The sequence below is a fragment of the Biomphalaria glabrata genome, chromosome 8 (genome assembly GCF_947242115.1).
Source record: "Biomphalaria glabrata chromosome 8, xgBioGlab47.1, whole genome shotgun sequence".
NCBI lineage: Eukaryota > Metazoa > Mollusca > Gastropoda > Planorbidae > Biomphalaria > Biomphalaria glabrata.
In genome coordinates this window covers 36,381,951-36,409,432 of record NC_074718.1, presented here as the reverse complement: position 1 = coordinate 36,409,432, position 27,482 = coordinate 36,381,951, and the positions used below count along the sequence as shown (strand labels likewise).

Genomic DNA, 27,482 nt, shown 5'->3' with positions numbered 1-27,482 from the left:
AGCATCAAAACACTATGTGACTATATTTTTTTGTGTTTTATTCCCTTCACTTTGATCTTAAAGTTTAACAAGGTAAAGTTATCTAAACTTGTATGGATTAATTTTGTCTTTGTTTCCTTCTTAGAATGTGAAAGAGCAGATGGAAGTGATGAGAGAAAAGGATTCATTGATGACTGTCAGGAACAGAAACCATCAAAGGCTTTTAGAAGAGTTGCAGAACCTAGTGGTAATATTTTAATTATAGTTTACATAGTTCATCTTTTTAATGTTTTCAGTTTTTCAGTGACTCTAATTGTATGTGAAGAAGTTTATGCATAAACATTAATCCTGTATAATTAATTAGTAAAAAAGATTCTTACAACTTTCTTATGATGATAAATAGCTTCAATAATCTACTTACCAATGTCAAAACTTCGATGGCCTAAATAATGAATAAAGACTTTTTTGATCCATAAAACTTGATTTCACTTTTCAATACTGTCCATCTGATAGTGCACTCTCAAACGTGTCACTCTACACATTGGTGACCAGTCCACTGTTTCTCTTGTAGTTAACACACTGGAGATTTGTCATTCTGTCTGGGTTCATAGAAAGATTTTATACCTTTTAGGCTTTATGAACTTTTACACATGTGATACTACTTCATATCAAATTTAATCATTATGCTAAAAAGTAACAAATGAGTAAATCGTGATCTAACTTTAGGTGCATATGTGCATATCAATAGTTCCATATATCTATAGAGGATCTTATAAGTCCAGATGGCACAACTTGCATTTCTTAACCATTAATGAAGAAGTCACTTTAAAATAATCATGTGTTTAATATAATCTTAACTTATATATTACAGTTATTCTTCAAAAAAGAAGATAATTACATCCTATGCCTTTCATGTGTTAATCTAGTCATGCATGTTAATCAATGACTTAAACTCTGCCAAGTCGTTGGTTTTCCTGGCTGACTGAGGCAACCTATTCCATTCTCTAATGACACTAGGGAAGAAGGAGCACTTGTACAAATTTGTTCTAGTGTATGGAATAAGAAATGTGCCTCTGTCTTTGTGTCTTTTTGAGTATTTCATTAGTTTTTTTTTTTCTATTTGTAAATTATGGTTCAATGCTTTATGTATTATGGCTACTTTACTTTTTATTCTTCTGTCCTGAAGTGACTTTACTAATGGTGTTACTCTAATCAAATTTTAATATTTGTTTGTTATAAATCTCACTGCTCTGTTTTGTATTTGTTCTAGTTTCTTTATGTTTTCTTGAGTTGAGGGATCCTAAACAGAGGATGCATATTCTAATATTGGCCTAACTAAAGTTAAATAGCATTTTAGTTTTATGTTCTTGTTATATTTGTAAAAAAATCTTTAATAAACCTTGATGTTTTGCTTGATTTTTTTTTATTTCATCAATATGAGGATTCCATTACTTTTTCATTGATATATTATAAATTATATATAATATAGGTTATTATTGGCTAGAAGATCAATTCTCAAATGTAACAATTATTTTAAAAATTGTTTTTGATATTTTCATTTACATATGATAGAATCAGCTTGACCTTGACCTGACTCACATGCAAGTACTTATGGATGGAGATTTTTCCAATGCTACGAAAATTGCTGAATGTACCATAGCTGCTCAAGCTTTACATCGTTGCATGAATGCCAACATACACCCATGTAAGTCAAACATTTCTTAAAGGAAACTTATTGTTTCCCAATAAATCTTTGAAAAAATCTTGATTATTTATTTTTTTAATAGTATTTTAAATATAAAAGTATGTTTAATTTTAAAAGAATAACTGTATTGGTAATTTATTCTTTCACTTGTGATTTTCTAGCATTATTAAGAATGGGGGCTGTAGAGGAGCAGCAGAAGAGGTTCAAGAAAATATCTGCCAACTTCTCTAAGACTTTGATTCATCATTTGAACAATTTGTTTATACAAGAGGTAAAAAAGAATATAATAGAGGCTTACTTTCCCCTTGCATACACATACAAACAAAGTAGATGATTTTGTCTTAAGAGAATGTTTACAACTAAGAAAGAAATCCTTATAGAGAATGCTTACAATTAAGAAAGAAATCCTTAAAGAGAATGTTTACAACTAAGAAAGAAATCCTTAAAGAGAATGTTTACAACTAAGAAAGAAATCCTTAAAGAGAATGTTTACAACTAAGAAAGAAATCCTAAAAGAGAATGTTTACAACTAAGAAAGAGATCCTTATAGAGAATGCTTACAATTAAGAAAGAAATCCTTAAAGAGAATGTTTACAACTAAGAAAGAAATCCTTAAAGAGAATGTTTACAACTAAGAAAGAAATCCTAAAAGAGAATGTTTACAACTAAGAAAGAAATCCTAAAAGAGAATGTTTACAACTAAGAAAGAAATCCTTATAGAGAATGCTTACAATTAAGAAAGAAATCCTTAAAGAGAATGTTTACAACTAAGAAAGAAATCCTTAAAGAGAATGTTTACAACTAAGAAAGAAATCCTTAAAGAGAATGTTTACAACTAAGAAAGAAATCCTTATGGAGAATGTTTACAACTAAGAAATAAATCCTTATAGAGAATGCTTACAATTAAGAAAGAAATCCTTAAAGAGAATGTTTACAATTAAGAAAGAAATCCTTAAAGAGAATGTTTACAACTAAGAAAGAAATCCTTATGGAGAATGTTTACAATTAAGAAAGAAATCCTTAAAGAGAATGTTTACAACTGAGAAAGAAATCTTTATGGAGAATGTTTACAATTAAGAAAGAAATCCTTAAAGAGAATGTTTACAATTAAGAAAGAAATCCTTAAAGAGAATGTTTACAATTAAGAAAGAGATCCTTGAAGATAATGTTTACAACTAAGAAAGAGATCCTCAGTAAATTCAATAGTTAGAAATTCTGTAAGACAAAAAAAGTGACAATAAAATTTCAAATATTGATCCACATAATTGAAGTACTGAAAAAAAGGCAAATAAGACATTTTGTAAGACAAAGATAATACCCCATATAGAAAGACAATGGTATACAAAATTGCATCTTTCCATTCATCATTCAACTGTGAAATGGGTTTGCCTGAACTAACTTGATTGTAATGTCCACACAATTGAAATCTAAATAATTCTAATTTGAGAAAAACATTAATTTTCATATTTGATTAGAAGGTTAAATTAAACATTTGTACTGCAAAGGAAGTTAAGTAACTTCTTATTACACTTTAATATGCCGCCTAGCCTAAAATCATGTAAGTGTCTAATTGATACAAGTTGTCAAGTTATCATGATCTAGTTCTAAGACAATATTCTGCAACAAGATTTAAGTAACTGATCCAACTTTTCTAGTGTAAAAAATGGCCCCTAAGATGTTTTCAAATTATTATTGTTAAAGAGTGTATCTGCCTGTGTCTAAATCTAATTTTTTTTTTTTAATAACAATATGAAAATGTTTATCTTTTTACTTTGTAAAGAGAAAAAAAAAAGTCTATTTTTAGAACTGTATTAACAATGGATGAAAAAAAAGTTTTGATTAAATCTGTCAACCTTAGAAAAATTGAAATAAAAATGGGATGTCTGGCTGAATGGCATTGACCACTTGACTACCTAACAAGGGGGCTTGAGTTTGAATCCTGACTCCCTGATACTCCCTGCCCCCCACAAAAGAGATTGGATCAGAGCACACTGTAATGCTTTTAGAATGAAAGAAGGGTTATACAAAAGTAATTTAAAAAAAACAAAAAAACTATTCCAATGTTGAATCACTTGTCCTGCAGCCAAACCATTAATCACACACAGAGGTTTTCGTTTTGTGTCACAAGATGGCATGAACCTGGTACATTCACCCTTCTTGAACCAAGGCATTAAGTTCCCTGACCCTGCCTATAATGTTTCTTTAAACAGGTGGACTATTTACTTTTTGGCCCTCCTGAGCCTCCAGAAGAAGAGGGTGAATCTGACCCAGTTGTAGTATGTCTGTTTCACAATTTTGTATTTGAAGAGTTTCTTTTTTGATTTAAAAAAACAATTTTTTTATTTTTTTTTGGCTTTTAAGATGAACATTGGGAAAGTTCATGTTCGTTATGGTAACTGCATGTATTTTTTAAAGTTTTAACAGTTATCTGTTACTGTTAACTTTGAAATGTTGTTTTCAGAAGAAAAAAATATTGGTAAAGTGACTAACAAACCTTGTTAACATGGGATTTTTTTTATGACTTACTGCATATGTTCTGATCTTTTTGCTTTGTTTTAAGTGGAAAGCAGCTTTGAACTTCATTAAACATTCTTTAGGAAACCATTCCAATCAATCAATAGTATCTTTAGCCTGCTATTGTTGTCAATATATTAAGGGTAGCTATTTCATGCTAAATGTATTATGTTTGAATATATAGAAGCACAATATTAACATATTTTTAGCTGAAGTTTTAAGTTTAAAAAATGTTGAAGTATATATAAGGTCTACCAGTAAATACTTAAGAAAAATCTATGAAATATAATGTGCAACTTTTTTTCTAACATGCTAATATAGGTCAGTGAAATGAATGTTCTGTGGAGAATCCTTCCATGCATAAATTGCTTCCAGATAAAACTATCCATGGATTATTCTATCTTTTAATTTTTGTTTAATGTCTCTTCATTCTTCATGCACTTTTTTCTTTGACTTCGCCGTCCATTGTGTTAACATTACGAAAACATGACACGAGAAATAATGATCCACTATTGTAAAGGTATTAGATATGATGTGTTGCATGCTAATTGGCTCATTTACTGAAAATACATATTTCTTGACTTTTTATGTGGTTGTTGCTTTTAAAATTTAACTAACAGTCATAATAACATATATAGTCTTAAATTATATAAACATATATATGTAATTGAAGTAATGTTATCCTAAAATCTTTTATATATATATATAAGGGTAATGAACTTTAAAAAAAATATTTTTTCTCTTTTTTTTAAGGGTAATGAGATTGGAACCCTGAGCAGAACCACTCCTGAAAACAAACTTCCTCATCATAATCGACTCCATACTACACTAGTCCAATTTGCTGACCTGATGTTGTGGCTCAAAAGTTGCAATGAATCAGTTTTTCAAGAGCTCTCAAATGTAATCACTACAAGCATTTTTTAATTCAATTTAACTTCCATATTTTAATACTGCAATACATTTATTTATTTAAAGTTTTACATCAATATCTTGATAATGCTATTCATTTATTTCTTCATGTTTTACTCAATGTCTTCATTAATACTATAAATTTATTTATTTAAATGTTTCTTACTTATTTTGACTTTGCAATATTTTTATTTTGACTTTGCAATATATTTTATAAATTCAAGTTTGACATTATTAACTAGACATACGATATCACTAATTATTTTCATGTTTTCTCCAATATGTTGAAATGCAATTCATTCTTTTGTCAAGCTTTGCTTCAATATCTAGACATGCAATTCATTTCTTAATTCACTTCAGGGACGTCTTGCTTTGTCCAGCTACTAGGGACAACTTAATTAGGACTAATTAGATATACACAAAGTCTAATATAAAATACTAGGACAATTTTGACAATTAAAAAATATGAAAGAGTTTGGTGACTCACTATATATGTTTTCATTGTATAACATAGTGACTATTCACTGACTGAACGTTGTCATACTTACTCTTAAGGTTTATACAAAGAGTATCAGTAAAGTGTATAGCAAGGAGATTTCTGAATTTCTGGAACAAAATAAACAAAAGTTGGTCAATGCCAAGGAAACTAAAACTAAACATGGTAAGTATCTTCTACACACTATCTGCTTTGACTCATAGTTATTGTCAGTGTTTCTTTCCTGAGGCAATTGAGCTCTATCCAACACAAATTCATTAAGTCATTTTTATGTTTAAGATGAGTCCAAAAATATCTTTTTTAACCTGTTTGATAACAATAATGTATTCTTACTTTGTTTTTCTATATGCAAGCTAAGACACCGATTTTATTACTATTCTGAATTATGTATGAACTGATTCAAATAGTGTACACATGCTATCTTCACACTGGAGAACTACTTCCTACAATAGTTTCAAATGTATTAATAAATTTAAAAAATGGATGTCTAATTATTCAAAACCTTAATGTTATTCTTATTATTACATCAATAAAACAAAATAAGCATGTAAATTAATAAAGGAAATTCATAATTAAACAGATATCAAAGTTTGTAAAGAAGAAAATATTTTCATTTAATTATCATATAGATTATTCCTATTAATTAAGTAATTTTTACAAAATTATTATTTTTGTCACTACAATATTAAATCTGATATAAGTATTATTATCTTTTAAAACAAATATGTTTGAATTTGGATCTCATTGTCTTGAGATTTAATAATAAATTGTCTAAATGTATTTTGTTTTATGTTATTGACAACTTGTGTAATAGAGAGCAATGATCAGCAGATTACCTTGTGTTTTCCAGCTGCCCTCTCTCGACTGACAGAGTCAACAACCAGTTTAACCAAGCTTGATCCACGGGGGCGCTCTGGTTCAGTCACAAGCTCAGAATTAAAGACTAGCTCAGCTCTAGATTTAACAAATAGAGGAGCTTTTGATCAGGTAAACCAACAATCTTTTAGCTTGAAAACTGATTGTTGAAAAACATAGGCAGACCTGATTGTTTTTTGGATTGTATCATGGTTAAGAAATAAAACAGAACATCCGGCAACATTTTAAATTCACGATTTTAACCCCTAAAATGCGTGTGGTAGTTTAGCCTCTAAACATCAAAATAGTAATTCCATTTTGTTTGCACTCACTGTAAAACAGCTCAGCACTTTAAGGGTTAAGGCAGTGAATATTTTACAGCAGTTAGCACTGGGCTCAGGCAAAAGAGACCTTTTCAATGTCTTTTGATATATTTTGTCAAGTGAAATATTTTGTAAAATGAAAAAAATCTGGACTGTTCAGGTGCAGCTCCTTACTCGAATGTCCTCATTTCTAATGTTGGTGGTTTTATCCATTACCAAATGGGCTGTTTGTATCAGCTGTTAAAAAATAAAGTGACCTTGTCATTGTTCTGGTCACTCCCTACCATGACTTGACCCTTTATTTTTTTACCTCACAATAAAGGATAAACTTTCATTCTATCAAAACTATCTTCAAGTTGTAAGTCAAGGAGTTGCCAAAATATTAAGGAAGAGTAATGATGTTAACAATTCTTTGTAAATACAAATTGAAGACAAATTTTTAATACCAATCAAGATTCTAAAATATTGTCATGAAGTTTTGACAAAAGAGAGAAACATTTTGTAAGAAAGCTCAATCCCCAAGACTCATGGACTCTCTTGTCCTAGGTACTGGAGCAAGTGTTACAAGAGCTAGAGAAGCTTTGTATTGTGGAACAAGATTTTTGTTTCAAGTTTTTTCACTTGATAGACAAAAATGCTCCAGCAGAGGAAGGCAATGCCAAGGTATTTAAGACATCTGACTGTAATACTTTTTTTTGTACTGTGCCTAGTAATAAATTATATTTCCTTTCTTTGCCCTCTCATACTGAAACAGAATATAATAAATATAAGAATACTTGAAGTTTATTTAACATACATTTATTTCAAACTGTTTGAAAACAAAAAGAGTTGCAATTCATGTCTTTGCAATTTCTATAAGTATTTTTAGACAAGTTCTTAGGTGTAAAATATCTCATGAATAAAAAAAAAATTCTTTCTAAATATGAAGTGGTAATATTGCTATCAAACAAATTTCTTTAGCTAGATTTATGATTGAAATTTTGTGTAATAAAAAATATATATCTGTCATCATCATAATCAAACTCTATTTGAGTGAGGGCTTGAGAGGTTCAATCCTCTCTTGCAAAAGCCCTGGACAGAAATCCTGCTTTTTGCATAGTGCATTACCATACAGGTTGAGAATTTGTGGTTCCCCAGACCTGTCAAGACTGAGGTCAGCAAGTCTCTTTCTTCACCCCTCAGCAAGGACACAGTGAGTCAAAGTTTGGCCTGAGATGTGCAAAATATGAGCCAACGTAACAGTGGCCCAGCCTGCACTGTGTTATAATAGCTTGCTCAGTTCTTGGTAGCCTCCACCACAAGGAGGCGCCTTCAGGGTGCCTCATGTGCTCCCAGACTTCGCTGCTTTAACTAAGTGAAACATTATGGCTGTTTTTGTTTTTTAAACCATGTTTTTTTTTAAAAACTAGTCTTAAAGTTTAAATGCTTGAACAGTAGATGCAATGCAATGTACTTTATATAGGATGCCTATAAATATAGTACTAAACTCTAGAAAAGTACTAAATGATAATATATATATTAGGAAGTAACAACCCCTCAAGGTCACTTTCAAATTTTGTTTTTAGTTTAAAAAAAACAGCAACTGATCCTAGGTAATGAAAGGAGCAATAAAATTGCATATTCCCTTCATAATTTCACTGAACCTAAAAATGTATATGAGTGACTGAGAGAAACACTGTCCAACATCATGTAATTGAAGAATGGACAAAATATGTTGAGAAAACAGTAATTAAACTTTTTTTTACAGCAATCATCAGCTGCTAGTATGGTAATACTTCACTGGCACAAAGACATTGACTAAATAGGCTAATTAAAAAAGCATCATATATCACTCAAACACAGCTACCAACTCTTGAAGAACTTTTTCATGAAAGATGCTTTTCCAAAACACAAGATCCTTAAAGACAATCTGCACCCATTAAACCACTTTTACATCAGATCTGGACATAGTGGTCATCTCTTCTCCATTAGGGCTAAAATGGACAAATGTAAAAACTCCTTTATCCCACTTTCAGTCAGAGTGTTGCAAGGTCATCTGTGGTCACTGAGAAGTACACAAAAATCTAATTCATAAAGTGCTGGTCGTGTAGGCTACATGTGTGTGCGTATGTTATTTACATCTATAACCTTATTGTTATAGTATTTATGCTGAGGTGGATAATTGTAGTCAAACTGAATTTCAATTTGTTTGGACCAATAAAATTATCTTATCTTATCTTATCTTATATTTATTTCATTTCTAGAAGTAGAAGTTCTCTCTACATTGCTTAATCTGTACACACAACAACCAGTGCATCAGAGTTTTACTTGTCAGCTGGCTAGCAATGTAATAGATCAGTGCACAGGATAATAGTTCTAATAGAGTTAAACATCTCTTGACCTGTGTAATTGTTATGATTTGTTTAGGACAAGGATGTATCCACTGGGGGAGGAGATGGTGACACTGATGTCTGGGTCGTCAGGCAAAATAACTCTTCTTCAGAGTAAGTGTCCTCCCTTGAACCCTCATTGATTTACAACCTTATGAAAAAAATTGTTAAGAGCCATAGCTAGGATTTCTTTAATTAGAGTACAGTGGATCTCAATCTGTAAATCAGCCTAAAAAAATAAAGGGGTTCAGTAGTTGCAATGCAGCATATTTGAAGTAGTTATTTTTTTGGCTTTTTCTATTTTATGATAAGCACAAATAAAAAAAATAGAAATTTTTAAAAATAAAACTTATTAAAAAACCTGTTACTTAAACAGGTAAATAAATTAATGTCAATCATTTTGTTATGCCATTCACCACATGCTTTATTTCATTTTTTTTTTAATTTCTGTTGCAACATTCTTTAAAAAAATCTAAATGTAATAATTAAAAATGTAAAGCATTAATATTTCAGTTATTCATAAGTTACAGTTAATTGAGTTTCAATTTTTTTTTTCATTTACAAAAATTATTTACTCAACGTCTACAGATTTTTTATATGTGCATTTGTATACATGTAAACTACATTAGAAATGAGGCTGGGTTAACACAATAATAATAAAGCTGATTGAGAACCACTAGTGTTGAGGCAGTTTTAAATAACAAATTAAATGAAGTTTCCTTTAACTGTAAAAGTATATCAACAATTCAGTTACTGTGTAGAAGTTATGATTACAATTTCTGTCACTACAGCAGTGATTAGTTTAAACTTCACTTTTTGTTTGTTACTTTGTTTATTGTAATGTTCAGAACTAAAGTAGGCTCTCTCTCCCCCCAAAAAAATAATAAGATTCTCTCTTACATTTAACTATTTGTATTCAGAACCTCATTTACTTTCTGACTTATTTGCTTAGTTTATTATAACTTTATTAAATTTTTCTATGTTAATTTCTTAACATGTTGACTAATCAAAATGCTAGCTACTTCTGTGTCATCTAAAAAAAATGTTTGCATAATTTTATAGAATTTTTTTTTTTTATGAAAATGACTATTTCTAAAACACTTATTCCATGAAGTTTAAGTTTTATAAGGAAATAAATAAATAAAGGTTTTCATAAATACAATTAAAGGAAAGCAATGTCAAATTTTGTAAAAAAAAAATTTTCAGTTGCATAAATAAATATTTCAAAATATTTCAAAATAGCCTTTTATTTTATAATGTTGCCTTTTCATTGTACTGCTGCACTAACACTTTAAAAACTTTGAATGCTAAAAGTACTAGAATCAATATAAATTCATTTAAAGAAATTAGAAATATATATATTTTTTTAGCTCAGACAATTGTTTTATGTTATTATTTATTTTAACATTGTCACATTGACGTGTGTAAATAAAATTGTGACGCTGTTTCTAGCACATTCAAATGATAGTGAAGCTGTTTTCACTGTTAAAAATCAAGAATTTTAGCTTGGATACCTCAATGTTTGCACATTAATTGAAAAGAAAATAATCTGACTTGTAAGATGACTTGCTTTAATATGCTTTTAAACCACTGATCAAAGAATCCCATGAACTGTACTTGACCTGCCCTATGCATCTTCATGTGTTTAAGGTAACATTTGAAAAACCTGGAGTACTTTTAGCACAAAGTTTAAAGATTTTTTTCTTTTTTTTTTTAAACCTTTCTTTCTCGTGGTTACAAACTAACCATTGAAATAACCTTGAACCTTTAACCATAAACTTTAACCCCTGTCCTATGTTCTAGCGGAGATTTTGTAACAGAGAATCTAGGTGGAGGGCTCTTACAAAAGAGGCCCACTGTTACTTCAGAAATGTAAGTGTTCTGGCCTGAGTGTGGCATGAGTAGTTTCATTGGATGTTCAGTTCCCTGTTATGCAAATTTCTGGGGATGTTCAAAGATCCTTTTTGTTTTACATTTTATACAAATTCTTATTAAACGACAGCACTGAAATAGTTGAAAGTAATAAAAGGAATTTTTGAAAATAGATTGAAAGTAATAAAAGTAATTTTTTGAAAATAGATTACAATTTGGACATGGTTTGCACTAGTTTTCATGCATGATGTTATGTAGTCAAGAATCACTGCGGGGGCTTCTTGTTTCACTCCTTGTTTGTGAGTGTGCTCTCTGTTTGTCTTGTGATTATAAACGTATTCTATGGAATGTTTTAGTTTTATTGAAAAAAAGAGTCTATGTAATCATAAGACATTTTCCACTTAGGATCAGTAAAAAAAAGTATGAGTCTTAGTTTTCACAATATTAAAATAGTTATAGAACCTTGACTTTATTGCAATAGCTTATAATTAATTAATGTAATGACCCCAATTTTCTATCTTTAACAGAAGATGTGGTATTAGTAGATTATAAAGAATGTAGTATATTCTTTCAGCACACCAACAGGTTTTATAACACACAATTTGTTTAACAAATTAGCTTTGACTAAGAAATTAATAACTAACTGCCTTCAAATCTGAAATGACTAAAATGTGGACAAATTTTATTAACTTACATGTGGATTTTAACTTTTTTTTACTTATCTAATGTAACACACAGCTTGGGGAGGACTTGTTAATAATTTATTTTTTAAATTATGTAAGATATAAAATAAAATTTAGTTTGTATTGAGAATCTTTAGGATTTATTTGTTTAGATAAGAAAAAAAATTACTTCATTTTATTTCTTTTTGTAGGCAAAAAAAGTAAATATTTTGAAACTGTTAGAAAAATGAATAGTGTTTACATAAATTACATTTTATTAAAACTTTTTTTTTTCTTCAAACCAAGGCGACAGATCAATGATGAAGTCAGGTAATTAATTTAGATATCTATTTTCTTATCATCTGAATAGATGGCATTTGATTGTATGATTTAATATCTACTTATCCATAAAGTTTAGTATTCCTAATATTCTATCATTATAATTGTTTTTTGTTTTTTTATGCAGTCAAGTATGATCTGAACATATAAAAGACTCCATCCAACTATCAGTGGGGCACAATGGATAATTTGATTGATATAATTTATAGATACATGTAAATAGCTCCTCCAAGTGTCAAGTAGCCATGTTTATGTCTCAGATAAATCTTTGCATTTGCTTACAGCAGTTAGATAAACTTTGTACTAAGAAATAGATTGTAGTAAACTGTAATTTATTTATCCAAGGGACAAGAGTTGATTAGTGAGACAGGTTTTGTATAAACAAATATGTCAATAATCCAACTCTAATACTGTGACTTACTGTAATTGGGTCTTAGATATGGTATTTCTGGCTGGTTTTAATGAATTATGATTTAGTGTAAGGCAGTGATGGCTCATTTTTTTAGGAGTGGATAAAAATAAAATAAAAAAAAAAGCCATAATTCTTGTTTTAAATACACTGAGTAAGACATGTTTTTCAAATGTCGAAATAAAACTTTTGCAATGCATAAAGTTGTTAGTGTATTAATAATAGGTTGTTATAATTTTGGTTTATATTGGGAGGAAGTTTTTTTTTCTTCAGACTGAACTATGGCCATCATCTTTCAATCTATTTCTGACTCACCTTTTCTTAAGTTTCATTATTGAAGAAAAAAAATTGCTTACAAATATGTGAAGTCTCAAACATTGAACTAATTTCCTGAGCTTGAATAATTAAATTTCAAAATCTGGACTTTGACAAGCTCTTATAGAACTCTTAGAATATTAATTGAGAGAATAATTTGTTTGAGCCCTATTGATCGAAGCTTCAGGTCTGATTTAACAACTGTGCATGTTAAAAGGTTTTCGGAAAATATCTCTTAAATCTTCTTCAGTTGCCTTCTTAAATCTTTCAGGTTTTCCAAGACATTTTCTCTGGTTATTTGTATAATTCCATATCTAGTCTTCACAACAATCTGTCAATTTAATTTTGTGAAATTAAAAGTCATTTTTAGCTTCTTGATTGGCAAATAAAACAAGTTTGGCAAAATAAGCATTTTGTTGTTTGAAACCTTTCAGATGGCCCTTAATGATTTTATTTAAAACCTTGTTTGAATTGCAAAAAAAGACACTATGCTTTGTGGGTTGAATAGTTATCATTAATTTTTTCGGAACCTTTCACTGCGTTAGAGTTGGCCTGCAGTTTGTAGTTTGCACATGACTGGTATAAGGGTTAGAATACTGCCCACTTTCTTTCCCTGTGAACTTGCGGTAGGTTTGGGTAATGGAATTTTAAAATCTTCTTTTAAGTAAGAAATGTTTGTTATTTATATTACACAATAAACTTTTAACATATTTTAATGAGGCCTCACTTTTTATTGTCATTACAATGTTTCTAAAACTCACTCTATAACTTTCAATGGTAGAAAAATGATGGCTGAGCTGTTCCCTCAGTTAGAGACAGATTTAGATAACTTCTTAACACATGCTGACAGACAAGATGGTTTGTAAGTAAAGTTGTTGTTTTTTTTTGCAGTTGTTGAAATAATCTATACTTGAAATGCCAAACTTTTGTTTCTTTTGGTCTGCCATTAATTAAATTAAATTAATTTAAAAAAAAAAAAAAAAAAATAGGCCTAAAGTTTGGTTCCAATTTTGATATTTTAGCTATTAATAGATTATTGTCAATTACTTTTCTGTTTAAGGTATATAAGTAAATTATATGCACTAACTCACAAAATTTTTACAGTTTTTTCATTTAAGTAATGTGGGATCTATGAATTAAACTTCAATTTACTAATACAATATTATGGCCAAAACATTACTACTAGCAAGACAGAGTGGGATGGGGTTCAAGAGGTTTGCATTTTGTCTAATTAATATGTTTTGCAATTTATAGAAAGAGTTTAAAAGGATAAATTGAAATAAAAAAAAATGTTTGATAAAGCTTGCGCAGTATTATTTACTTTTAAAAGACTAGTATTTTATGCAACTTTTAAATTTTGAAATAATGAAAGCATTTAACCATTATTTTTTTTCTCTGTTTTAAAAAAGGGAGAATTAAAATTAAATAATCTTTTTATTTTTTTAACTTATATGTAATTATTTGTGACAGAATTTTATTTTTTTTACATAAACTACTTTTTTAAAATTATAAAAAAGTTCAAAGATCAGAACTGGTTTGGCATTTCAAGAAGGATAAATGTTTTTATGTTCATATTTTTAATCAAATCCTCCATTGATTGTCAGGTACTCCATGTACATGCTGGTAAGAATGAGTCAACACGTCACAAACAGTCAAGATATGGGCTCCTACATCGGAAAAACATTTGGCAATTGTTTGATTAAAGTGAAAAGAAATTTTGATAGATATATTGTGAGTAACATTTATTGTTTGTACCTAAGGTATTAAGGTTCAATGAGTAAAAAAAAAAAAAAATTCAATTTGCATATAGCATACATATCATGCATTATTATACTAAATGGTCATGTCTTTTTCTTTAGATTTAAAATATAGATTAGAAGAAAGTATGGGTTGCCTGAGCTAGCCAGGAAAACCAGTGACTTGGCAGAATTTAGGTCATTGGTTAATATGCATGACTAAATGCATGACGCGTAGGACGTAATCATCTTCTTTTTTGAAGTAATGTTTGCATCATATAAGAAGATAAGTAGTAACTTTTTTTATTTGTCTTGTTGTTAGGATTCAATGATGCAGACAATTAAAGAAACAAAAGTCTCTAAGAAAAGTAAATGTGGCATCATTAGCTTTGTCAATCATTTTGAGGTAAGAGAATATTATAGACAACATCAGTAACAGGCAGGAAACACTACATTTTACCCATAAAATACCAAAACATGTTTGATCTTAGGCTAATTTTGGCATTAAGCAGAATGTCACATGGAGCTACTTGATATCTAGCTACTCAAAAGCCACTAGAAAACTTTGGTGTTATCTAGACTACTGTATTTAATTTTTTTGAAATTCCAATTAGAATGATATTGGAATGTCATGAATGCAAAAAAAGTAAAGTTCCCATTTGAGACCTTGCAATCTACAGACAGAAGATGTAAAGGTTTCTGGGTGGACTCATAGGTGCCCAAAAAATCTCAAAATTACAAATCCCATTCTTCACCAGGATTTGAACTTGGGACCCTGGTTCTGAAGTCAAGCACTTAACATTCAGCCACCATGCCTCCATGAATGCAACTGGTTATAACTATTTCTAGGTATCCATATTTAAGATAAGATAAGATAATTTATATTGATCCAAACAAATAGAAATTCAGTTTGACTACAATTGACAACCTCAGCGTAACTACTGTACAATAACAATTATAGATGCAAATATGAACAACATTCACACACGAAAAACATACACACTTATAACCAGCTCTTTATAAATTAGACTTCTATGTACTTCTCGATGACGACAAATGACCTTGTAATGCTCTGACAGAAAGTGAGATGAAGGAATTTTTAAATCTTTCTGTTTTAGTCCTAATGGAAAGGAGACGACCACTTCGTTCAGATCTGATGTAACAGTGGTTTAATGGGTGCAGGTTGTCTTTAAGAATTGAGAGTGTTTTGGAAAGGCATCTTTCATGAAAAAGTTCTTCAAGAGATGTTAGCTGTGTTCGAGAGATATACAATGCTTTTTTAATTAGTCTATTTAGTCTATGTCTTTGTGCCAGTGAAGTATTACCATACAAGCAGGTGATGGCAAAGTTAATTAGACTGCTGATGGTTGCTGTATAAAAAAGTTTAATTATTGTTTTGTCGATGTTAAATTTACTTAGCTTTGTAAGATAAAATACACGTTGGTGAATTTTGGTGTAAAGGTTTTGACAATGTTCACTCCATTTCAGTTAGTTGTTGATGGTTGTACCTAGGTATTTATATTCTTACACTTGTTCTACAGTTTGGTTGTTTATCTGAATTTCTGCAAGATGGCCGCCTTTATGTTTCCTAAAATCTATTATCATTTCTGTAGTTTTCTGAACATTTAAAATTAGAAAGTTATCTATACACCATTGGTAAAAAGTGTTAATTGTTGAATGGTACAGATTTTTGTCACCTGTAATAAGGCCAATGATTGCTGTGTTGTCATCAAATTTTATGATGGGAGTGTCAGCTGATAGGCTCTGAATGTCATTTGTGTATATGGTATACAATACTGGTGACAGGACGCACCCCTGCGGTTCTCCAGTGCTAAGCTCTCTCATGCCTGACAGATGCCTTTTCACTTTTACATATTGTGGGCGTTTGATAAGAAAGTTTAGAATCCAAGCTTGTATGTTTTTGCTAACATTCAATTCTGATAGTTTTTGCATCATGCGAGGTAGTTGGATGGTGTTGGATACGGATGAAAAATCTACAAATAATTCTCTGGCATAGTGTCTCTGAGTATCAAGATGATGGCATAGACAATTCAGCATGAATAGTATTGCATCTTTTGTACTTCTTAACGGCTTCTAAGCGAACTGGTGCGGGTCAAGTTTTGTATGTTTTAATATTCACAGTACAATAATTATTATTCTTTTGGTTTTGGACATTGTACTGGTCATTCTTGACAAATTTTTTTAGTAAACATTTCTAAATGGTTGCAGGAGTTCACCACTTTGGCAGAGATCATCTTCAGGGGATCTGAGCGGCATGCTGATTTAGACAAAGCCTACACTAAAGTAGTTGCTGTGATATTTGATCAAATAGAGCGAGTGGCTTTGGAGCATCAGAAGACTCCACCAGAGGTCGTACGCATGGGTAGGTCTAGTTAATATAATGTAGAAATAGATTTACAGAGATTTTTAATAAATTGTTTGAGTTTAATTTTTTTTAATAGACTTTAAAAATTTTATTAAAAAACTCTTACCCTTAGTGTTTTATGTAGATTTTTTGTGTGCATTTTATCTGTTTAAAACTGAACCTTCATTAGCATTTAACTATTTTGTATTTCAGAAAATTTCCACAAAATGTTTTGTAAGTACAAAAAAAACCCAATCTAACTTTATACAGTCAAAGCTAGTTATTGGATCACATCAGGACAGAATCATTTTGGTCTGAAAATCAGGCTGTTTGACTGTATATTGTTTGTGTGCATAAAAACAAAATTATAAATAAGTTCTAGCAGTTAAAAACTCATTGCAGTTTAGTCTGTATGTTATAAGTCCTAAGGAGGTTAGTCTTTGGCTTTTAAAAAAATTTAACAATATCCTGGATGAACAGCTAAATTTTTCCTAAATTGTATTCTGCTGTTGAAACCTGTTTTATCATGTTGGAACATATTTTATCAATGCTTTCTTTTTTTCCTTTTGCAGCCATACTTTCTCATTTAAAAAATCCATGTCTTGAAAATGATCGTAAAGAAGCCAAACAGAGGTACACAGACAACTTGAAGGCTTACACAGTGAACTTGTTGGGAAGACCTTTAGAGAAACTCCATGCAAGTCTTACTTGTCCATGTTTAGAATTATTGAGAATATGTTTTGGTTTTTGTTGATGACATGGTCTCAACATTGACGCTGATTGACATTCTCTTTTTTTTTTTTCAAGGTTTTTTTTGAAGGTGTGGAGGCCAGATTAAGCAAAGGAATGAAGCCTGAAGAGATTGGATATGTTGTAGACTTCAGTAAACAAGAATTGAGAAAAATTATTAAAGAATATCCTGGCAAAGAGGTGCTGAATCAATGCTTGAAACATTTTCATTAATTTTATTTGGCTCAATAAAATATATTTCGTACTTGATGATGTTAAAAATGAAATTGTAAATGTAAAAATCTTTTAGATGACACCATGTTTACTGTATCTAAACCTTAAGTCTGTCTGTCTGTCTGTTCAGGTGAAGAAGAACTTGGAACACTTGAAGAAAAAAGTGGAGAAAAAACTTTGTGAAGAAGAAAATCTGATTCAGGTAGGGTAGACAACTATATTTGCTTCTCTCTTGATCATATTACTTTCATGTGACTAATGAACTGTAGATTGAAGCAAAAATTTCTGTTAAGAAGAGTTAATATTCCTTTTGAATCAAAAGATAAAATTGGTAGCATGGCAGAGTCAGGCAAGTTCCTAATGTATACATTTATTTTTGAAGTCAGGTATTTTTAAAGGGAAGATATCGAAGTGTTTTTCACTCAGTAGTCATAAATGATTAATCCAGGCATTAAAACTTTTCCTTATTTTCGCCATGCACCTGATCTTTTCATTTGTATTGTGATATTCACTTCCTTGTTTGTTTTTAGTTGTTTTTTTATGAAAGTATTGAATATTTTTTGCAGTCTGTTTTTTTCTCTTTTGTGTGTGTGTGTGCATGAAGGGGGGAGGGCTAGACACACTCCTGTTGTATGATGACTAACACATTATTTTACAGTTCATTTTGTATAAAGTTAAAAGATTGTAATATCTCGCTCCTCAGGTTGTGTGGCATGAAATGCAGGACTTGTTCATCAATCAGTACAAATACTATGACAGTTTGATGAAGAAATGTTACCCAGACTCGAACATCACCCTAGAATTCACCATTGAAAATGTCCTCCAGTTTTTCTCTGACATAGCGCAGTCTCACTGATGTGTTCACTTTCTGTAAAGTCTCTTTAGTCATTCCATTCAAGACATTTCAAACGACTTTAACTTTAGTTACTTCTAAAAATAGGACTTCTAAAAATAGGAATCCTTCACTTATGTAAAGCTTCAGCTGGTAAAATAAGAAAGAAATGTTTACAAAAAACAAAAAAAAAAGCTAAAAAGATTTTGACTAAAATAATGAAAGCTGTCTGTGCTGATGACACTGCTCAATGGAAATGTTAGGACAAAAGAACTTGGGTCCAGGACACATCAGTCTCATAATGAACTGCTAAGAGCCAAACTTAGCTTTAGTAAACTTACCATTATATTTTTTTTTAATGATGTTTTTGTGAGCAACATGAAATCACTTGAAAACACTTGTACTGTTCCATTCAGTGTGATTCTCAGAACCATCATCACAAATGATCTCCCATGTTTTAAACATAGCCTGACTGTAGGAAATCAAAAGAGTCATTAGGCCTACTTGATAGACATCATCAGCATTTCACTTCCTAAATGACACGTAGTCTCCAAGTTATTGTAATCAGAAAATACAAGAACTGTTCAATGCATTGCTTATGTGTGTATTTCCTTCAAACGTCTATAACTTCAGTAGGACTGCTTGAAGACTTGTTTCCAGATCAACACAATGTACTGTTGTATTGCTTCCTGCATGCCCTGCTCTTTTTTTTTTTTTTTGTGTTAAATGTTATTTATATGTACATGTAAGCTATATGTAAATACTCATAGCGTCACAAAATAATTCTAGTTCAATGTATTTATTGTGCAATATATTTTTTGTTCAAATAATGTACCAGTATCCTAATCATTTTTTTTTTCACATTAAATTTCTAAAGGCATGGTAGGAATAATTATAAATTAGGTCAGCGTAAAATTTTGTTAAACTTTTGACTTGCAATGTCAACCATGTTTCCAGATGTTGTAGTGATATTCCAATTTTGTGATGAAATATTTACCATGAAATATCTTGAGAACTTTCAAGTTTTGTTTTTGTATGTTCCTATTTGTGCTGCGCATTCACAATATTAGTTATATTGAAAATAAAAATTGTGTTTTATCTATTTGCCTGTCATATTTTTATTTGAGTGAAAATGAAGATCTCTGGTAAGAAAACAAAGATGCCCAACTGTTGAGCGTTAGGTCCTCTGTTGTTTGTTAGATCAAAAGACCTAAACCTATAAAAGGTGATTCTTTAAGTGAGGATAACAGGACTGTTTAAAAAGTGGCTGTATATTTATAGTATATAAGAATTCTCTCCTGCCCCCCGCCCCTTTGTATTTGTGCATCGTAGAATTATAGTACTCTTCTCCCAGAGCTTGTTAACCCTTAAAGTGCTGAGCTGTTTTACAATGAGTGCATACAAAATGGAATTACAATTCTAATGTTTCGAGGCTAATCTACCACACGCGCCTTAAGGGTTAAATGGGGTGAATACAAACTAGCTAAATGTAATATGTATTAATATATTAAATATAAGCTACAATGTTATTGGGTCTACACTTTTAGTGCATAACACTCTGACGGGGAAACTGTTCATTTAAGAACATTGTGACTTTTTGCTTATAATTCATTCCTAATTATCATAGCCTGGCCTCTCCCACTCAAAAAAAAATAATTAAAAATCATTTATTTAAAATCTGATATTTATTATCGGCTGAAATCAACTATAAGGAAGTTCTTATCAAATTTGTTCAATCAATGTTGGCTCAACATCAGCCTGCAAAATTTGAAGTCTCTAATGATGATTACTGTCCTGCCTAACTAATCACATGCTGTGTCTTCACTGATATCATTCTTTTTTTTTTTTGTATCTATTGCCTTCCTTGTTGTGACCTTTGACCTTTCACCTCTTGTTGCTGATGAAAGATAGCGAATACAATACGTCTCAATCTCGTAGAAGGACGAGACCAAACTATCTAGCAGTAAACAATGTAATAGGCGTAACAGTGTACTTGAAGCTATGCTCAAAATAACTTACGGTAGTAAGACCTCATTTCGGATTTACCTTATTCTGCTGAACGTGTCAACAGGGTATACTCTACGAGTCTATAGGTAGCTTACTATTTACTGTCGACGAGTCTATAGGTAGCTTACTATTTACTGGTCGACAGTGTCTACTCTACGGGTCTATAGGTAGCTTACTATTTACTGTCGACGAGTCTATAGGTAGCTTACTATTTACTGGTCGACAGTGTCTACTCTACGGGTCTATAGGTAGCTTACTATTTACTAGTCGACAGTGTAGACTCTACGGGTCTATAGGTAGCTTACTATTTACTGTCGACGAGTCTATAGGTAGCTTACTATTTACTGGTCGACAGTGTCTACTCTACGGGTCTATAGGTAGCTTACTATTTACTGTCGACGAGTCTATAGGTAGCTTACTATTTACTGGTCGACAGTGTCTACTCTACGGGTCTTAGGTAGCTTACTATTTACTGTCGACGAGTCTATAGGTAGCTTACTATTTACTGTCGACGAGTCTATAGGTAGCTTACTATTTACTGTCGACGAGTCTATAGGTAGCTTACTATTTACTGGTCGACAGTGTCTACTCTACGGGTCTATAGGTAGCTTACTATTTACTAGTCGACAGTGTAGACTCTACGGGTCTATAGGTAGCTTACTATTTACTGGTCGACAGTGTAGACTCTACGAGTCTATAGGTAGCTTACTATTTACTGGTCGACAGTGTCTACTCTACGGGTCTATAGGTAGCTTACTATTTACTGGTCGACAGTGTCTACTCTACGGGTCTTAGGTAGCTTACTATTTACTGTCGACGAGTCTATAGGTAGCTTACTATTTACTGTCGACGAGTCTATAGGTAGCTTACTATTTACTGTCGACGAGTCTATAGGTAGCTTACTATTTACTGGTCGACAGTGTCTACTCTACGGGTCTATAGGTAGCTTACTATTTACTAGTCGACAGTGTAGACTCTACGGGTCTATAGGTAGCTTACTATTTACTGGTCGACAGTGTAGACTCTACGAGTCTATAGGTAGCTTACTATTTACTGGTCGACAGTGTCTACTCTACGGGTCTATAGGTAGCTTACTATTTACTGTCGACGAGTCTATAGGTAGCTTACTATTTACTAGTCGACAGTGTAGACTCTACGGGTCTATAGGTAGCTTACTATTTACTAGTCGACAGTGTAGACTCTACGGGTCTATAGGTAGCTTACTATTTACTGGTCGACAGTGTAGACTCTACGAGTCTATAGGTAGCTTACTATTTACTGGTCGACAGTGTCTACTCTACGGGTCTATAGGTAGCTTACTATTTACTGGTCGACTCTACGGGTCTATAGGTAGCTTACTATTTACTGGTCGACAGTGTCTACTCTACGGGTCTATAGGTAGCTTACTATTTACTGGTCGACAGTGTAGACTCTACGGGTCTATAGGTAGCTTACTATTTACTGGTCGACAGTGTCTACTCTACGGGTCTATAGGTAGCTTACTATTTACTGGTCGACAGTGTAGACTCTACGGGTCTATAGGTAGCTTACTATTTACTGGTCGACAGTGTCTACTCTACGGGTCTATAGGTAGCTTACTAATTACTGGTCGACAGTGTAGACTCTACGGGTCTATAGGTAGCTTACTATTTACTGGTCGACAGTGTCTACTCTACGGGTCTATAGGTAGCTTACTATTTACTGGTCGACAGTGTCTACTCTACGGGTCTATAGGTAGCTTACTATTTACTGGTCGACAGTGTATACTCTACGGGTCTATAGGTAGCTTACTATTTACTGGTCGACAGTGTAGACTCTACGGGTCTATAGGTAGCTTACTATTTACTGGTCGACAGTGTCTACTCTACGGGTCTATAGGTAGCTTACTAATTACTGGTCGACAGTGTCTACTCTACGGGTCTATAGGTAGCTTACTATTTACTGGTCGACAGTGTAGACTCTACGGGTCTATAGGTAGCTTACTATTTACTGGTCGACAGTGTCTACTCTACGGGTCTATAGGTAGCTTACTATTTACTGGTCGACAGTGTATACTCTACGAAACCAAAGCCACTGACTCACCTGGGCGTATCCATTGTCTTAAATTCCGAGACATAAGGAGTCATACATAGGCTACCTAAATACATACATTTACTGGTCGACGGTGTATAGGCTACTCTACGAGTCTATACTATTTATTGGTCGACTATTGCGCTGAGTAGGACTTGGACACCCACCTTAAATGCGCTACATTGACAGTCCAAACAAATAAAAATGCAAACAAGAAACATAAAGAATACATTAAAAAAAAAAAAGCTTATATTAAGTGTAATTGTATCAATTAGTTTGGACACGTGTGCTATTTACCTAGACCAATAGATCTGTGCGATAGAAATATTTGTACCAATTGTTTTTCTTTTAGTTTTCTTAATGCGCTATGATCCTATCGCTTGTCTGGACCAGTTGTGAAAGGGGGAGGAAAGAAGGGGGTATCTTGGTGAATTTTTAAATGTTCATTTTTTTAAATGCATAAAACAAAATGTTCATTTAGGGCTAAGGTTCCTCAAGAGGACTAATTCAACTTATAGGCTTACCACCACATTTGTCAAGTAAGATTTCTTTCCCTTGTTCAAGATATCAAACGAAATAATCAATTGACAATTACCAATAGTTAATCAGGGAATTGGTTATTTTTTAAAATTGATTCTTGGGTTGTCAGGTAACAGAAATAATAGTGCAAAATTTTAACTTGATCCGAGATTGGGTTTGGGAGATATGACGTGTACAAACAATTTACCAGACAGAGTTGGTATAAACTTTGTAAGAATATAAAAGTAAAAGGAGTATATAATACAACAATTCAGTCATTATCTCTCTTTCTTTCTCCCTCCCCCTCTCTCTCTCTTCTCCTTCTCTCTTCCCAATACACTTCAAATCTCCAACATCCACATTTCATACACATTTTAAATACAAGGATACTAAGGGAAAAAATCACGCAACCGGAAAAAATCCGATTAACATCGGACAGAAACAATGAAGCTATTAGACCTAAATGATAGTGCAACACACATCTGCACTCCCTGCCATCAACAGAGCGTCATAATAATTACAACAATGTGATGATCAAATGTGTAAGTTTATTTAATGAAGTCAAATCATATAAATGGATTTCTGAAAGACTGATAGTATTGCATTTATGACAACACTAAGTGTAGCTTTGGTGATTTGGAGTTTGATACCTTAGAAGTTCAGCTATTTTTTTCAACGTGGGGCCTGGAATATTAATTAAAAAGAATTTTTTTGTATACGGACTTCAAAATTCTCACATCAACAGATAGTGGAAGGGTTCTGCTATTTAATTTAGACAATATGTTCAGATGTGACAAAATATTGCGTCGTAACTGGATCTGTCTGTCTTTCTGTCTACTCTAACCTAACCTAACCTAACCTAATCTGTCTGTCTGTCTATCTATCTATCTATCTATCTATCTATCTATCTATCTATCTATCTATCTATCTATCTATCTATCTATCTATCTATCTATCTATCTATCTATCTATCTAATCCATCCATCCATCCATCCATCCATCCATCTATCTATCTATCTAACAAGAAGTAAAACATCATCTTAAAATTCAATCAAAAGACAGATAATAATATAACTTCCGCATTTCTAAACGTAAAAATACTTTTTCTAAAGAATTTCTTAAAGCTTAAAAAAAGGGTGAAACAAGTTTGTTTCTTTGACTTAATCACGCAAAACATTTTGGAAGCTACCTTAAGAATATTCCTCCTACCCCCAAATCTAACAAGCGTAGGATTCCTGACACTATCAGAACCGAGAATCTAAAATTCCATTTATCCTTGGTCACGGATTGGTTTCAGCTATCTACTAGATAGTATAGTTTTATATAACGTACAATTAGATAGTATAATTTTATACAACATACAATTAGATAGTATAGTTTTAAACAACATACAATTAGATAGTATAGTTTTAAACAACATACAATTAGATAGTATAGTTTTATACCACATACAATTAGATAGTATAGTTTTATACCACATACAATTAGATAGTATAGTTTTTAACAACATACAATTAGATAGTATAGTTTTATACCACATACAATTAGATAGTATAGTTTTATACCACATACAATTAGATAGTATAGTTCTATGCAAGGGTTTAGCAGTAGGTTTGGCTCCAAGATATGAGGCAGTCATGGCTCGTCACTGTGCGAACATGCCTAGTTGCCCACAACCACACCCCTAGATCTAGGTTAATAGCCGCACTGTCCTGTGTGTGCCCCAGTATGGCCTAATACTAAGGGAGTAGAGCAGTAGACACTAACACAAAATCCGGTTTTGGAGACCCGTAGTCGAGGGGACAGTAGTAAGATCACTTCTCTGTAGCAAACTCCTGCATCCACCTGACCCTAAATTGAGATGGTTTTCCATCCCTTTGAATCCTGGCCAGTATGGAAGAGAGGTCACTCCATTTCTCAATCTGCGACTGTAGCTGTGTATCAAGGATTGGCCTCTTTAGTCACATGGGGCATTGCTTAGGGAAGCGATTCTGAATTGAGACGTAAAATGCCACAGAGACCTCTAAACTCAAACATTTCTTTATTAAAAACCAACACTCTTAAGACTCAGCCAAAGCATTTCAGCTATCGAAATTCATAAAGAAGTTTAAAATCAATCTATAGTAACGCTAGGATAGCAGGGGAAATTATTTAGAAGATTAAACCTTCACGGTAGACTAAACTGTGAGCGTTGAAGACCCTGGTGGTAGACTAACTCTGAACGTCTGTTTATCGTGCTTTTCTTGTGAACTTATTCTAAATATTACTATAAGTTAAGCGAGCTCGAAGATCACAGAACAGATTAGAGAAACAGTATGGACAATGTTTATTTACAAATGAGGATGATCCTCAACGGCCGATAATGTCATATCCACTAGAGATGTCTACCAAACTATCAGGCAGTCAAGCTATCAGATTTATCTAGAGATGTCTACCAAACTATCAGGCAGTCAAGCTATCAGATTTATCTAGAGATGTCTACCAAACTATCAGGCAGTCAAACTATTATATCTTTGAACGATTTGCTACTAAGTCCTAGCTGTATGGCTCAGTCGCTTCCCTTTTAAAGAGACGACCTACTTGAAAAAAAATGGAAGATTAGACCTTGATATATAATTCATTCTTCAAACGTTTAACTTGACCACTTCATAGAGCTTTTACATTTTACTGAGGAAAAATGACACTTAAAAATACTTTGAATTTGTCGATTATTAATAGAACAAGTACTTTACATTAAAAAATATTTATTCAAGATTGTCTGACAGTGTTCAAAGGATACATGACCTCCACACGCGGATCTGGGGGTTCACATCCTCTCTCCACTTCCGTGTCTACCTTAGTGCTGGTTTTACCCTTCTTGGTCAATATTGACCCGTCAGCAGCCAGTACAGAAATGTGGCGGTTCAGTGCGTCTCAGTCTACCCTCGTGACCTTACTTACTTCAGACTTGAGGTAAGTCTACATCCTTTTTCTATCATGCCAAAATGATATTTTTTTTTATATCTAACTTGCTTTTCATATTAAATATATATAATTAAGAATTGAGGATCACGTGTAACAGTATTGCTTGTGTCGTAATGTCAAATGTCGGACAAGAACAGCTGAAAGGTAATGTTACGATTGTGTGTCTCTATGTTGACGTGTTTATGTTTGTGTTTGTGTGTCAAAGTGTGTGTGTGGATGATCTCCTTACGTGTTAAAACAATTGCGAATATAAAATAATAATAATAATAAGACAAACAACGAATAACAAATTGTTTTGAACCTGGGTAAGTGATGTCGGTACCTTGTTGTCAGTTATAACAGTTGAGTAAAGAAAAAAAAGGTATCGAACAACTATCTGGCCTATTTGTCTGTGTCAAGTGCTTGTATATCGAATGATGCGCCTCCTTAGTAGGCCTAATTTTGTTGGCTGTGTGCGGGGCATAGACTTCTCAATATTCATCTACTTTATAAGACATTATTGGCATTGTCGCTCCAAGTCTGTGTCAAGTGCTTGTATATCGAATGATGCGCCTCTTTGGTAGGCCTACCTTTGATGGCAGCGCATAGACTTCTCAATATTTATCTACTTTATAAGACATTAATTCCTTTGAGTATTAATAAAAGGACGTCCAACCAGAAAAAAGACCGAAATGAAAAAGTGAAAAGGGTTGGACAGTTCAATACATCGGACCGGACGATTGTTTTACCCTCTCCGGGCATATCTAAGGCGTAGTCTTAAAAGACGTAGCCTAAAATAATTCTAATAATACAAATAATAAAAACAGAAGTTAAAAAATGCTACACTTATACTGTACCAAGACGATAGTCAATTTCACAAAAAGCCGCTAATTTCCTAATCTCGGTTACTTTTCATTTCCTGCTTAATGTTTACCGAGAAGGGAGCTAAGCACACTATGTGTGCATTTCTGTTCATTTCTTTTTTCAGGCTTTATTATAGTGTAATGCCCAAACTATTTTCTTTCTTTAAATCGGCGAAGACTATTGGGTAAAATGAAAGCCAGAAGTTAACGAAACGACAAATCGTTCTCTGAGAAGCCCCACATGCAAATAAATGCGAACAGAGCTACTAAACAAGTAAAGTTCAAATACCACCCCCTCCCCCATCTTCCACTCAAGATTCTAAGATTCTCTTTCTTTTCTGTAATTGTCCCAAGAGTTGACTCCAAGACACTTTGAGCTCAAGGCCCACGGTAACTCGCCTCCATCGGCCTGAACAAGCTAATTTATCTTTGAAAGA

At 32.3% G+C, this 27,482-nt stretch overlaps 2 protein-coding genes across 7 annotated transcripts in view; both read left to right on the top strand.

Moving 5' to 3' along the window:
• LOC106059406 (exocyst complex component 1-like) overlaps positions 1 to 19,745 on the top strand; it is a 28,735-nt gene extending 8,990 nt beyond the window's left edge. For 4 of the 6 annotated variants that reach the window (XM_056039304.1, XM_056039305.1, XM_056039303.1 and 1 more), the window contains exons 8-27: positions 125 to 226; positions 1,552 to 1,684; positions 1,846 to 1,955; positions 3,895 to 3,960; positions 4,952 to 5,098; positions 5,663 to 5,768; positions 6,454 to 6,590; positions 7,328 to 7,444; positions 9,188 to 9,264; positions 10,954 to 11,022; positions 11,991 to 12,014; positions 13,529 to 13,609; positions 14,352 to 14,478; positions 14,806 to 14,889; positions 16,713 to 16,866; positions 17,062 to 17,082; positions 17,421 to 17,545; positions 17,656 to 17,778; positions 17,942 to 18,013; positions 18,515 to 19,745. In XM_056039304.1, coding sequence (XP_055895279.1) covers positions 125 to 226; positions 1,552 to 1,684; positions 1,846 to 1,955; positions 3,895 to 3,960; positions 4,952 to 5,098; positions 5,663 to 5,768; positions 6,454 to 6,590; positions 7,328 to 7,444; positions 9,188 to 9,264; positions 10,954 to 11,022; positions 11,991 to 12,014; positions 13,529 to 13,609; positions 14,352 to 14,478; positions 14,806 to 14,889; positions 16,713 to 16,866; positions 17,062 to 17,082; positions 17,421 to 17,545; positions 17,656 to 17,778; positions 17,942 to 18,013; positions 18,515 to 18,667 — 2,028 coding nt within the window. In that variant the 3' untranslated portion in view covers positions 18,668 to 19,745. The remainder of the gene's footprint in view (positions 1 to 124; positions 227 to 1,551; positions 1,685 to 1,845; positions 1,956 to 3,894; positions 3,961 to 4,951; positions 5,099 to 5,662; positions 5,769 to 6,453; positions 6,591 to 7,327; positions 7,445 to 9,187; positions 9,265 to 10,953; positions 11,023 to 11,990; positions 12,015 to 13,528; positions 13,610 to 14,351; positions 14,479 to 14,805; positions 14,890 to 16,712; positions 16,867 to 17,061; positions 17,083 to 17,420; positions 17,546 to 17,655; positions 17,779 to 17,941; positions 18,014 to 18,514) is intronic. The other 2 variants (XM_056039308.1, XM_056039309.1) reach the window with 2 other exon arrangements.
• Positions 19,746 to 20,607: 862 nt separating this feature from the next.
• The window catches only part of LOC106059413 (proline-serine-threonine phosphatase-interacting protein 1-like), a 52,354-nt gene continuing 45,479 nt past the window's right edge, over positions 20,608 to 27,482 (top strand). Inside the window, exons 1-2 of the mRNA XM_056039316.1 lie at positions 20,608 to 20,736; positions 25,993 to 26,191. The gene's annotated coding sequence lies outside the window, so the exon portion shown is untranslated. The remainder of the gene's footprint in view (positions 20,737 to 25,992; positions 26,192 to 27,482) is intronic.